The sequence below is a fragment of the Falco punctatus genome, assembly GCF_963210335.1.
Source record: "Falco punctatus genome assembly, chromosome: 3".
Taxonomy (NCBI): domain Eukaryota; kingdom Metazoa; phylum Chordata; class Aves; order Falconiformes; family Falconidae; genus Falco; species Falco punctatus.
This window is the reverse complement of record NC_137582.1, coordinates 92246506-92261727: the sequence shown is the minus strand read 5'-3', so window position 1 is coordinate 92261727 and position 15222 is coordinate 92246506. Positions and strand designations below refer to the sequence as shown.

Here is a 15222-nt window from a genome sequence, read left to right as displayed (position 1 = left end):
AGAAGAAAAGTTAGGGTTGACAAGTATGTCGCTGTGCAACTACAAATTAAATATGCCTTTTGATATTTCATTTTTAACTGTTGAGTACCTTTTCATCAGGCTATTGCCATTAGAAGTTTTTTATTACATTTTTAAAATAGACAATCAACAGATAAGAGATGTGACAAGTATATAAAATCTGATTTAGCAGATTTGACGCACTTAATCTTTTACTGTAAGAGTGGCATTTGATATATTTGAAATGTTTCAGACAATGCTCCCTAAACATGCCAAATAAGAATAAATGCAGATTTAACCGTACTATATTCAATTTATGCCAAGTACAGAATGAATATCTGAAAAACAATCAACTTTCAGTTGAAAGTGCAAAATCACCTGAAACTTTCAATGCATGTGAAATTTTAAATACTATGAAAAAAACCCCAAACAACCCACCAATCATCCAATATCTGACACCACCAGTGAAACACAGAAGATGCATACTGTAAAAAGATTTTTAGACTAGCCTCTGCAACTCCATATGCTGTGAACTTCGAGTAAATGGCTAGACTGCAAAGCAGCCAGCTTTTCAAAAATAATTGATGAAGAGAGCACCACCGGAATTCCTCAGAAAAATAAATGAACACTCACTTTTTGTGTGGTAAACAAAGCCACACTGACAACTACTACATAAATTTGAGACTATAGTAAGAGTAATGCAACCACCTTGTTCACCCTCCAAAACACTATAGGCTTGGCATCCAGAGGAGATCACAGAGCCAATTTTGTCAGGTGACTGAGACAAAAATACATGCATTTAAAACAGAATTTTTGAAAAACAACAAAACACTCAACTACCAAACGAGAGCGATGAAAAAACAAAATGAACAAACCTTGTGTGCTGAACTAGCAGACTGACAACTATACACAAAAAAAATATTCTAAAAACATACTCGGCAACTGATTAACATTATGTTTCACATTATTCCTTTCATCTCTTAATTCTGTTAATACTGTAGATTAAATTAGAACAACATTTCAAACAAGAAAAAAGAACCAAACTACATTTCATCATTGCTGCATGTTAAAATTGAAGTCTTTGTTGTAAAGACTCAGAAGTCGACACAAATTCAAGTGAAAATTTAAATGAAAGTTATTTATTAACAATAAATCTAATTAAGTTAAAAATACTGCCTTCCAACACCAGCAGTCACACCTTAGATCAAAATAAAGGGGAATATATATAATTACATTGTGCACAAGTTCCTTCTGACATTCAGAACTTTCATATTGAAAAGAGCATGTATTTTTAAAAACTAAACAATAAAAGTTTTAGCACATAGGCTAAATTAAAATTTGCCCCATGCAAACAATTTGCCCTTCCTTAGATTTAAAACTGTAACAAAAACCATATGTATAAGTATATATCTGATAATTACAGGACAATTGCTTAAGTGAGCAAGGCACATATTCCAACTGAAACACTGTATGAAACTTTAATATTACGTTATTTTTCAAAGCTTGCTCAAAAGGCAGACTTCTTAATTTCATTCTAATTTCTTCTTCAGAACTGTTCATTTATTCTTCTATTTCCTTTCTATTTCCACAATGAATTATATGGTGCAAGGAAGTACTGTCCCCAGTACTTACAGACTGACGACTGCAAAGCAGCCAATGAAATAGATCATCAAGGGTTTTGGATAAGATTTTTCTGAATATTCTATACATTACAAGACCTTAAGTAGTCAAATTAAACACGAATGTTCAAACTGACAGAAGTCAAAGAAGGCATTTTAAAGATAAAGATAAAAATACTTAAGTGAGTTATTAACATGATATAGAAAGCTCTGCAGACAGAATCCTGTCGACAGTTTTCACCCCTCCCAGATTATGCTTTATTCACTTCTCAATACCTGTAACAGCTGAGGATAGATCTTTGCCTGCAATGGCTCAACTTAATACAAAACCCAGTTTTATCTCTAAAACAGCCTCCATTTCATGAAGCAAGTCAAGTGTACCCATATGGGGAAAAAAATAATTAAAGATTGGATAATACCTGATTGTCTTTGTGTAGTTTTTTTTCTGTACATAATTTTTACTGACATTGAAAAGAAAGCAAATACAAAACTAGAATGGAAACCAGAAAATTCTCTTACTGCATTGGTCCATATGGCTCAAGAACAGAATTGGCAATACGTACATGTAACTTCTGTACAGTAGATTTATACAGATTTGAGTAATTTGGCTGATGTTGTAGGCCTTGACTTTTGTAACCTTGATTCTAAAAAAGAAACAACATTGATGGCATTGGCAAGGCAAAACATTTAGGCCATTGTTGTGTATTTCAGTGGTACTGCCTATATATAACATGTAGCATTGCCTGTAATGTTACTATAAGCATATAGGCATACATACGTAATTTCTGTCAGCTTTGCAAAGAAAGTGATCAGTAACGTTAATAGGCTTTCATTCCTAGAGGACACAAGTGCAAGATTGAGGGGACTTCTTCAATTACACTGCAGCTTTCGGTAAGCTCACTGATCTAGTGAGTATCAGACCTCTCTGCCCCTTTACTTGCACTTCAAGTCTGTCTGTCTTTTTATATAATCCCTTGCAATTCATTCCATGTTAATTCTATTTCTAATTCCTACTCTAATTTATGTTTCTGCCTTGCTCATCCAGTCCTGGTTTCCTACTTTGTTCCACCTTCATTCCTTGCTTGATACCAGTCTTCACAACACAAGGTTTTAATTCCAGTCTGCTCCCTCCCTTGCAGTTACCTTATGTTCTACCAGCATTGGTATCCTCCCCATGAACAATCCCACCTACCCCATCTTCCTGATAGCCCAGATAAGGCGTTTTCGGCATTTATTCAGGCTTCCAGCTTCTTCGTTCTGCTCGGTAACAGCAGGGGGAGCATCAAGAAAGGAATACTTGCTAGTGCTCGGCCAGTACAATTGTTGAAAATCTCACTAGCAACACGGGAAATTCATCATCAGAAAATTCTTAACCAATTCTCGAGTATTTTCACACTCACATTTTTCCAAAATACATCCGTGGCATCAACATGCCCCAACTCTGGTAAAATTTTCAATTGCCAGTTGGAACATTTGAAAGTTTCAGACTGCATCAGGGAAATTATTTGCCTTTACCTTATTTTTTAAACATGGGCAAATTAATGTCTTCGCCCTCTTCTTTCCTTGCAAAAGTCCCACTGCTCTTGTATGAATTTGCTTTTTTACTACAACTAGTACTATTTGAAAGCTAATGCAGAAACACCATATAAAAAAGGCAGGCCAAACTACTATGTCTTGGCTATCAGGCACAGTTGTATCCACTATGGAACACAGAGTAACATTATTTGTACAACACTACACATCACTGACAGTACCACTCAGGAAAACAAGAGGCCTAAATGTTTTGCCTTGCCAACACCATCAACTGTTTTCTTTTTTAAAATTAAGGCTACAAAAGTCAAGATCTAAACCAGGCAAATGACTCAAATCAGAGCTTTAAATGTTGCACTCCAAGATAAGTGAAAAACAGATAATACCTTCTACTATACAAGTCATTTTTTTTTCCCCTCAACAAATCAATGACTATCTTTAACAAATGTATGTGACCTGTGTTTTTGACTCAGCGTGACCCACTCCCAGTCATGTGTATGCTGTTTTAGTTTAATACAGTAGATACTTTTCAGGTTGTACTTCGAGAGAAACTGTTAAGTACAGCTTTGTTTGTTCTGGGTTTTTCTAGAAGGAAAATGAAAAATCAGTATGTCTACTGCAGTACTAACTGCATCTTTTAGATTACGTTGTGTATATTTCCTCAGCTATAATCTTGTTATACAATGTTGTTTGTGAAAACTAGTTTATTGGGAAAAATAAATTTTATGCCTGCTGGGCGATTATATTTTATTATTATTATTTTTTTGATTGAATACTGGAAAAAGTGAGATTCTCATACGCCCCATGAAGACGTGGGGGCTTTTCCCCGCCCAGTCCTTTTCAATAATGAATTTCATCTACCTCCTCCAAGAGGGAGGCTTTATCAGTCACCTACTAATTTTATCTTCAGAGCATCAAATATTTTCAGGGTCAACTAACCACTGCTATAACCAGACAAACTGAAGGTACTCAAAAGTTACTCTTTGTCCTGGTTTTGGTTGGGACTGTTTATTTTCTTCCTAGTAGCTGGTATAGTACTGCATTTTGGATTTAACATGAGAACAATGTTGATAACACACTGATGTTTTAGTCGTTGCTGAGCAGTGCTTACAGTAAGTTGAGGGCTTTTCAGCTTCCCATGCTGCCCTGCCAGTGAGGAGGCTGGAGGGGGCACAAGAAACTGGGAGGGGACACAGCCAGGACAGCTGACCCCAACTGGTCAAAGGGATATTCTACACCATAAGATGTCATGCTCAGCATATAAACTAGGTGGAAAGCTGGCTGGGTGAGCTGCTGCTCAGGAACAGGTTGGCCATCAGTTGGTCAGTGGTGAGCAATTGTTTTTCATTTGCATTACTTATTTTATTTCTGTCTCTTTTATTATTTTCCTTTTCATTACAACTTATTATTGTAATTATTTTAATTATCAAACTCTTATCTCAACCCATGAGTTTTCTCACTTTTATCCTTCCAATCCTCTCCCCCATCCCACCAGGAGAGTGGCAGGTGGTGAGAGTGAGCAAGTGGTTGTGTGATGCTTAGCTGCCAGCTGGGGTTAAACCACAACACTTTTTATACCAATAGCCAGCAAGGTACATTTGACAGAAATTATCCATCAGAAAGATGCTTCATCAAGGTGGAGAAGCATTGAAGAGGTGACTATATGTTCCTTCTTAACATGTCTAGCTTGAGGTTTAACAAAAAACACCCCAAATGAAACAAAACCAAACAACTTTTTTATTACTTCAAATTGCACCTCTTAGCCAACACTATAATTATGTAAGCCTGAAGAAGAGCCTCTAATATCCACCACGTTAATTTTGACTTTTTCCAAGTTGCAGAAAAAGTACACAAGACCAGCAATAAACTGGACAACAAGCAGGCTAAGGCATACCTCTAATAAAAATTCAATATTCCCTTTAAATGCAAAAAATACTACAGAATAATCCTAAAGGCAATGTAGGTCTAGTAAGTAGATTCCAATTCACTAGATCAAGAAACGAGCATATAAAAAGCTGATACAACTTCTTCCTCTTTGTATTTGTTAGCTGGTGGGAATGTAAACACGCCAAGCAAAACCATACTTCAAACATGATGAGAAGTTATATATTATTCAGATACAAATTTAAATGTGCAAGATTAAAATCTAAGTTGTTTCCGCTATAAACTGTATTAGAGCATATATTCTGAGCACAAAAGTAATAACAAGAAATAGAAGAGACGCTTTTCTCAAGAGTAATAAACTCTTAAGATCTTTCTGTTTTTAAGGCCCAGGGAGCCAGCACTGCAGCTCCTGATTCACAGATCACAAACTTGCTTCTTGTAATTACCCCCATCAAATTTTGAAGTACCACAAAATTTCTAAGCTTGCCATATACAACTCTATGAAACAAACAAACAAAACAAGTACAAAATCTCCTGTCAATCGTTGATTTGCCAAAAATTAATATAAGATCATCTTCAAAATGCCATGTACTGTATTACTGCAATTAATTTCTACTTGGTATTAACCAGGCATTCATGTGATAAGTGATTTAAATTTATTAGTTTTAGATCTGACAAATTAGATGTTCAACGGACATAAATGTTAAGATGTGCACAGTATTCACTACTTAAAGGCAGACTCAGTTATTGTATGCTTCCTTAAAACAGAGGCTCTTAAAGCACCTAAATAATGACTAACTTCTCAGACATTCTAAATACCTCGAAACTGCCCTTTTTTTGCGGTTTAACATTCGTTGCTGAACTACTGTTATAGTCTGCATTTTCTCATAATTTTATCTTTTCAGAACTGTAATTACATCCATTACAAAAGTAGCCAGATTCTCTGGAAAAAGTCCCAAACAATCTCAATGAATTTCATACAAAAACAGCAAAAGATGTCTTTTATAATTCTTTCTATTATGTTTAAGCAATGAAGCAAAATAATCACAAAAAACAAGTATTAAAGAGATTATCAATGATAAAAGCTGCTTTAATCATTTGGGGGCATTTGGAAAATTATTTAGGAATTAAGTAAAGTCTGTGAGAAAGAACTTATAATAAGAACTTGTCAAAAGTTAAACACTCAGACCAGAAAAAAGTTTTTAATTGTACAGTATATTTTAGCTCCTATCAATCACTGTTAAAATAACTTCAGAGTTTAATAAGCAGATATTTACCTGCTGGAACAAGACAATCTTTCCAATCAAAATATCCTGCATAAATGCCAGGTTCCAATGACCCAACTATCGGATCTGCCTTGAATTCAATGTACATTTCAAACAGTCTTTGATCCAGCTCTTTCAAGGATTCCATACTAACCTGAAGAACAAAACAAACAAAAAAAAAAAAAGGAAGAAAAAGAACATAACAAACAGTCATTAGCTACAAGAATTGAATCACATACCCCCCAAAATTATCTCATGCTTTCTTTAACTTTCAGTAAAGAGTAGCAATTCAGTTCATAACTACTTATATAAAAACCTAGGAACTTCCATATTACCTGTGCATCCTACTCAGTATAATTTTTTTTTTTCTGATTGTGCTCAGCAACAGACATTTTGGGGAAGTCCAGGGAATGCCAAAGCAGGCAGATCACTTCGCAGTTATCTAATGGCATGATTTTTTTTTTTTCCAGTGCATGTCAGGAGGTCTTGTAAGGTAAAACAACTGAAAATTGTCAATGCTTTAAAATATGCCCATAATAACTTCCATCCTGAAACATTAAGATTCTCGTATAATACTTAACATCTACCAATTGTAATATTACAATTTTTCACTATCTGCTCTATATTTGAAAATTACATAGATTTATTTAGGAGTCTCTGCCTTCTGAAACTGTACACATGCACTTCTCCACCCTACTTCAAGGCACTTCTGTACAACAATAAGCTGCAGCTCACCAACATCTGCAGAATTTTTCTCTTTAACAGCTCTCTATGCAATTTTCAGTAATTCACACAACTTAGCCACACTGAAAACTAAAGGGATATGCCCAGTTTGTTCATTGTATCTGAACAACTATTTTTGATACAAGACCTTTTAATAAACGTATGTACTCCCTGTATATTGTAAAACGTGAAAGTAGAAAGTCAGTGTCTTAGGATAGTGATGGATGCCAAATGCAAATAAAATATGCTGAGAAACATCATGTTACTTCTACTTAAACGTATTTATGTTTAGGAGTAAAAGCTTAAGAAATAGCAAAGCAAATTTTAAATTTGTCACAAGAGGACCTATATTCCAAAGATAGGATTTTCATGAGGCCCTGAGAATTTGGTCCCAGGAGATGATGAAGGCTATTTTTTTCTTTATCCTTCCCTTCTACCTGACAGCCCGTTGACATTCAAGACTTGAAAAAGAACACCACACCAAAAAATGTACAGAATTCTCACTTCTTCCCTGCCTTACACGGGATCACAGAAACGTAAACCCAGAATGGGTTTCAAGACATTTTTCACTTCAATTTCTTATGATTAGGGAGAATAACTATCCTCAGATCATTCCTATTTAGGAAAAATAAGGTACTACTACTAGGAAAAATAAAGTACAAGGTCCAGCGGGAAGTTCCTGCAAACATGCACCCATTCAAAGACTCTATGAAACAACCCTCACTCTGCAGTCATTCAATACAAAAGATCATCTGTACATTCAGTACAGGTTTTTTCTTCCATGCAAGCCCTCTTCAAGCTGTTTCAAGTTCAATGCACAATTAAGATAGTGGTGGGTAACCCTGTTTTTCAGCTGGTGGAAAGATTACAGGAAAGAACAATTCATCTGAATGCTATTGTGAGCCCAGGACCGGGGAGTGAGGCAGAGTAGAAATCTACAACAAGGTCCATTGTATATATCCATTTTCCTGACTCTCAGGTGGGGCAAATGCTCATAAAAATACACAAATCTCTCATTAGTATCTTTCTGCTGTGAACTTCCCTGTAACTATAGTTTTCAATTTTTGTATTAAATCCATTTTGAGCCTCTATCCTAGTAACCCCTCTGCTTTATCTAAGCATCAGAACTATGGAAACAATTTTATTCAGAAGCTTTATCAATAAGCTAGGATGAATGTTATGGGATACATAATTAATAAGCAGGGTTGGGGGGGGAATTGACTGAACTGATGATAAAAAGTTGAATTAAAGAATCTCCACAGAAAAACACTTAAAAGAGTTACGTAGAAATTAAATGTAATTACTGGAGAGTACCATAAGTGTGTGCCAAGACAGCACGTGCTAAAGCAAAGTGTAAAGTTTGGCCCTTTTATGTAACTTCATATTTGGTACATTAAGAAGAAAATGGAAATAATAGCCAGCAGAATGTAAGGACATGGTTTTTTGTTACCATTTTATGATTTCTGTATTTCCAGAATATTAGGTAATAATGATGATCTCCCTGCCAACAAAGGCAACTTAAAAAAACCCCAACCAAACAACAGATAGTTTTCACCAACATACACTACAAAATTCACTTTAAAATTAGATTTATAAAAGCTAAAAGAATAATATAGTTTTGTTTAAGTCTTCTCAGATAAAAACTAATTTTTCAAAATTTTTGTTAATTCTTTATTGCAAATTTATCTAATAAACAGTTAAATAAATTAAGCAACATAGAGAAGTTTAGGTAATGGATCAAAAAACTGAAACAATCAATCAGTCACTCCAAACCTCTGTGAGCCTCTAGCTTCCCTTCAAATTAATGAAGTGTTCAAAAATTGCCCGCTTAAAAGGAATAATTATCCAAACTCTCCCAGCTAGCATTACCGATATAACTCTCATACATGCAGTCAGTGCTTTCAAAGGGTTAACGCAGATTTGAAATTAATCTGCAACTTACGTGACTTTTGTCATTTATAAACCTACCAGACTTTTAATGGCAATACTTTGTATTTAATGGCTGTACAGAGCACTGAATACATACGTAACAGATGTCTTATTTACTTATATTGACAACACTAACCATACCTAGCTCAACTCTCAGTTGTCTCAATAGCAAAGAATGGCAATATCCAGAGTAATTTTGCATACTGTACTAACCATACAAATTATATCAAACCCACTTAAATGCTATCCAACATTACTTCAGCCACAGCAATTCAAATAACATTGAGGCAGAATAGGACTCAAGATCTACTACACAGTAGCAGCATCAGTTGGAGTGAAATATTGTACCCTGTACTGGAAGAGATAACATGTTTACTTCCAACCAACAAATGTTTCTGGAAATAAACTAACTTTATGGTCCTAAGGATTAAGTCACAACGTTTCTCATAAAAAATGATTAATCTTTACAAAAAGGCAGGAAAATGAGACAGTTACTGCCACCCACTTTGACATTTTCGTTCTCCGAAAAAAAAAAAACCCCACCAAAACACACAACACACAAAACCCAACAAAACCCAAAGCACAACAAAAACGCTGAACTAGTTTATGAACAACAGCTATCAGTAATGCAGACTGCCAGATGAAATAATTTATCAAGTATATTTCTGAGATAAGAATCTCTTTTATTTTCTGCATTAAGAAAACACAGTGACATTAAACAGTTTTACTAAGAAATCTGATAAGCTTTGCCATTGAACACACAAGTCCTAAACAAGAGGTCCTATTTTCTCTACCAGCTATTTAAGCCTTATAGGAACACATACAACCATATCATTGTTGTTGTTATTGTGTCCAACGGATGCTTGGAGTCTCACTCATTTGTAGAAAGCTCAGCCAAGAGCCTTCTGGCCATTTGAACACTTGCACTTAATTTCCACAGGAAGTAAAATAAACAAGAATTGTTTCCTTCAAGCAATGATACTTCATTCTAGTGCTCTCACTTACTTGAGTTATTTTTTCAACACCCTGAAAGCCATGTTTCTCAAAATGTTCAGCTATATTTAGGAAGGTATGACGTTCCAGATAACGGCAGTTACTGAGTGCAATTAAAAGCCTCTGTTCCTAAAAATTTGTTTTAAGAGAAGAAAGAGCATACAGTTAGAAAAAAGAAGTATCAGCGTGACCAATACCATAAATGTATATTATTTTATTGATTCTGTGCGTGATAAACATGCTGATAAATAAAGCGTAGCTTACAAATGTTTTTGTCAATAGAAAACCAAGAACTGAGTGAGTATCAGCTATGATGATTGAACATGTAGTGTGAACACGTAGGATCTGGAGCATTCACTGGAACAGCTGTGACTAATACAGAAACATGGTTAAGACTCCTTTAAAAAAATTGGGTTTGGACAGCTTTCCAGGAAGCTGTTTCTGGCTTTTACTTTGTTTCAAGAAATATGCTAAGAATTATGACCATCATAAAATTAACTAAATATCATCTTCACTTGCACATGAAGCTGGGTAACACAAGGGAAGCAAAACAGGTACTGAATGAATGCACTCACCCATTCTAAAATATCAGAAGATTCAGAAGTACATGATGTAATTTCAGCAGTTAATTTTTAAAAAAATTAGGTGGCTATCTGTTCTTCAATGATTTTTTTAAAATGACAAGAATGGTGCAACAAGGTATAGTTTCCAAACAGATCAAGAACCAAACAAGACAGAACTACTATTTAAATAGGTCTGGCCTTCCCTCCTTCCCTCTCCTTCTCCCAATGGCAAAATATTTTTTAACCTCTGATGGAAATACAAAATCAACACCAAACATTTTGAAAACAAAAGTATGTGGCACTGAAGTAATCATAGTAGCACTTATCTGATTAAGAATGGTGTTGGGTTTCAGACCCAAAAGAACTTCTGACAGTTTCATATTCCAGTAACATGATGACTCGTATTGAGATGTGCAGTTGCCTACTAGTTTAAATTATAATCATTTGGTATACAGACTATTCAAAAATTAAGAATTTTAAAAATACAGCGATAAATCTTCCTCTTGTCACTTGCTTTCTCTGTTCTTATTAATCAGGAAAGAGAAGATTTACAGAAAAAAATTCATATGATACCATGGAAACTAAACTGTTTATTGATTTATTTTTATTTAAACACTCATACCTATGACATATGGGAGATTGTCACGGCCACAAAAAGTTACTTTGTCAACATTTAATATTTAAATCTATGCATTGCAAAAAAACCCACACGATATAAAGAACTAATTATTATAGTCTGCAATTCAGAAACTTGGCCTGATTTGGCAATCTGGGATACTTTATTATAGCAGGAATGTTTATTGCTCTTGTAAACGAGGCAACGCTGGGCTTCTGACAACATTTAAAACCCGTGCTAAGGAATATTAACTTCACAAAAGGTTCTCACTAGGTTTCTTGCACGGAACAATTACATTTTTTCATCAGGCACCAGACTACAAGAGAATTAACCAAAGTCAAAATGCCAAAAACATTAAAAAACTTTTTTTTTTTATTTCCTAAAAACCAAACCCAAATCCAAACAAATAATCAAAATTTACTCTTATTAAAGTAATTTTAGATACGTTACTGAGTATCTGTATCTTCAAGGGTTTTTAAAAAGCAACTAATAATCAGATCAGTTCTTATAATTTAATACAAGGTGATAAATCAAAAGTCAAATCCTCAGCTGTCTTAACATCAGTGCTATTTCTGTTGATTTCAATGATGCCATTTTAGTTTCTGAGAAGGATTTGGTTTCAAAAAATGTCTTTACTAGTTAGCTTAAGATGGTACACTAAGGTATCATAAACAAACAGTGTTTTTAAGAAGAGTCTTATATCCTTGTATTTTCTTATGCTTATATACATATGTATCTAGGGAATGCCTCTAGAATACAGAATTGCTCTCTAAAAAAGGAAAACAAAACCCAAATAATAATAAAAAAGGACTGCATTCTTGTAACTTTCAAAAATACTAAGTTTCACATCAGCTTTTAGAAATAGAAGCCAAACTTACTGAAGAAAGACTTGAGTCTTCATGAATGCTTCCAAACAAATCTGGAGACGAAACGTCAACTGAAAGGCTAGGAAAATTGTTTAAAAAGTGAGTAGTATAGTGCTTTTGATTATCTGATTCACAGTGGATTCAAATGAACAGTTGGAACAGAAGACAAGAATCTTGTTTCAAGCCCCCTCACATCAGATAAAGCAGCAGGCCAATTTTCTCAGTTTTTCTAAGATGTCCACAAAGCTTGCAGGAACTCTGTGAACAGACAGTACTAGTCTTGCTACAGACCTTTCCTTCTTAAAGCATTTCAATTTTCTATGATTTCTCTGGTTTGCCACGTCTTCTGTTCTGGTTTTATGCCTATCCAGCCAAAGTCATCCAAATCGTAAAGAAAAAGTGGCATTAGGAACACAGCTAATTTGCCTTTTCTAATGCATATTGCAGGTACCAATATTTGCCAAGCCTCTGGGTTTTCATAAAGAATTCTTGTAAACTTGGGCTATTCTGACTTGTTTTGGTCTCTGAAGTAAATGGCTCATAAGCAGTTATCAAACAAAAACTTTCAAGAATTTAGCAGAAATACCAATAGAACCAGCCAAAATAAAAGGGAAGAAAAAACAGCAGAGGCTGCTTCTCCATGACTAGACATTACTTGGGGACAAGGACAACTCATTCTGTGTAAGATCATGTCAAAACCAACATACCCGCTTCTACAGCACAGAACTCCTGTCATTGAATAAAATGAAAAAAAAGTCATTATCTTGTACAACATCTAGTATGTGCTGTCACTCAATTGTTTGACATAAAAAGTATCTGCTCTTATTTCAAAGCATCACTAATCAGAGGCAAAAGTATTCACAAGAAATATGAAATACCAGATGGGATAAAACCACACCACCACTCAAATTTGAGACTTGCACTCACAATTTCAGAATACTACACCTAGGTCCTATTTATTTCACTTACTGTGCTGTATCTATGTCGCCATCAGGTTTGGTGCTCAGTTGTTCCAAACAGTCTATGAAGACCTAGGAAACAAAGCAAGATCTACATTTTCTGCCAGAACTAAAAAAAAAAAAAAAAATAAAAATTCTTAAATTTACTTTTACTATAGTTAATAGAAGCAGAACAGCAGAACAATCATCACCTTTCTTTGTCTTAACCTTACATAAATTCAGTAACATTTTAGTTACACTTTTTAAATGCATATTTTCAATTTATATGCATCACAGTTTACTTATAGTAAAAAACACAGGAATTTTTAATCCTGCTAGAGTGAATTTCATCATGCATGTCTGAAATTATGCAGTGATAATCTGCTGATATGCAAAAAAGGCATTAATAGTCTTCAGGTGTTCAGTCTGAACAGTTGATCCCCAAGTAAACATCACAGAAGCATCACTACAATCCATTTTTTGCTTTGGCTTATGATTTCTTATTTGAAAAAATTATAAAAATGTTTCAAAAGCCTAAAGCATGCTATTATGTATATATTTATATATCTTTTTTTTAATATCAGACTTTGTTACAAAGAATATTGGTTTCTGATAAAAAAATCAAAGGGTAGATCTTCAGCTGATGAAAACCAGCACTGCTCCTTTTGCTGCAGTATATTGATGTTAGATGACGTCAGCTCAGCAAGCATCCCTCAACTGTCAGTAAAATCTTGAACAGTCACAATCAGTAAAATACTTGAATATGTCACCATCTGAGGATCTGATATCATCAGATTCAGCTAGTAAGTTCTATATACTTTTAAAGTCAAACATTTCTCAGTATCCCAGAGCGTATCAGAGGAGTAACAGAGTCATCAACTTAAGCTACCTTTTGGGAGGTGGGCAGGGTACAAAGCACACATTTTTGTTGATCACTTGCATTCACAATTTCATTCTTAAAAGCGTTTAAGGTACCTGCATGATCCCAATGCTCAACTGGCACACATCCTCCTGTGTTTTCTGCTGCTGGAAAACCTAAAGATGCAAGCATATTATTTTAGCAGAACAGTTTCACATGGCCTTATTCTCAAGGCAGGCCTGAGTAACCTATCCCTAAAGAGATGATGCAATTATAGGAATAGCTGCTGGGACACAGTGTTTTCTCATGGATCAATTTCAATTCTTCCCCACTCTAAAAATAGGGAGAGAGAGAATACAAGTCCAAACAAACAGTTTGACAAGCATGAAGAGATAACATGCTAAAAAGGAAAGAAGTCCTAGCACCTAGTACACGTGATACGTATCTGTTGGCTAATGGAATTGCAGCAAAAGCTCCCAGGATATTCAAAGATCTTTGCACCCTAACAAGAAGGATTCACCATGCACTGCATATTCTTTTGAGTAATGTCCATTAAGAAACTAGACAAGCTAAGCATAAAAATTAAAATAAGGGAGGAGACAGAGAAACAATACCCACATAGAGGGGCTCAAGGGACTTTGGAAAAGTATTAAACTCCCTTAGATCACTGAAATTTGAAAGAAAACATCAGTATCACAATCCATCAGGTCTTCAAGGTATTCAGTGGACGGGGACAATCAGGACTCCTGATTTAGAATAAAGTTTATATAAGTAAAAACCTGAATTTAAGTTCTTCAAGTAGTCTGGATGCAACATTAAGTGAAGAGTAGCTCCTAGGAATGGCCCCTCCCTTTCCCCCTCCATGTAAATAAAATAACATCTATTGAGATCTGAAAATTACAGTAGTAGCATTTTTTCCAATACAACAGCTTTAAAGATTTAAATATAGGTTCAATCTGCCTCATACACACATAATTACCCCTAACAAAGGAAATACAAACAGAATTCTAAAGGCCAGCAGCAGTGAAAAGGGTGTACACAAGGAGGAAAGTTATACCCCTGTATCATTCTCTAAAAGTTTTTGTTCTGAAACCCAATAGTAATTTACATAAAATGAACAACAAAAAGCAGCATAAATCAAAACTTACGCTGGCCTCTCCAGGTTTGCAGTCCAGCACAGTTTTAAGAGATTGCAAGGAATGGATAATGCACTGTTCAAACTGGGATGGCTGAAAGGCAAATTACTTGTTAGCTTTAGATAAGCATGTCAAGTATATACTACGCAAATACATTGAAATCTCCATGCTCCATGCCATCTAGGAAGCCTTTTATTTTCAAATTATGCCCCATCCCACTCCTTGCCCCAAAATCTGTTTCATGTATTACCAGAAGACCATTTTGTAGTGATGTACTTCTGTACTTCTCCACAGAATTATTACC

At 34.9% G+C, this 15222-nt stretch overlaps 1 protein-coding gene across 2 annotated transcripts in view; it reads right to left on the bottom strand.

Moving 5' to 3' along the window:
* The window catches only part of EXOC2 (exocyst complex component 2), a 134102-nt gene that overhangs the window by 31686 nt on the left and 87194 nt on the right, over positions 1-15222 (bottom strand). For both annotated transcript variants that reach the window (XM_080379913.1, XM_080379914.1), the window contains exons 18-23: positions 14931-15011; positions 13899-13958; positions 12955-13016; positions 11998-12064; positions 9953-10069; positions 6308-6449 (exon numbers count right to left, since the gene is read on the bottom strand). In XM_080379913.1, the coding sequence (XP_080236039.1) occupies positions 6308-6449; positions 9953-10069; positions 11998-12064; positions 12955-13016; positions 13899-13958; positions 14931-15011 (529 nt within the window). The remainder of the gene's footprint in view (positions 1-6307; positions 6450-9952; positions 10070-11997; positions 12065-12954; positions 13017-13898; positions 13959-14930; positions 15012-15222) is intronic.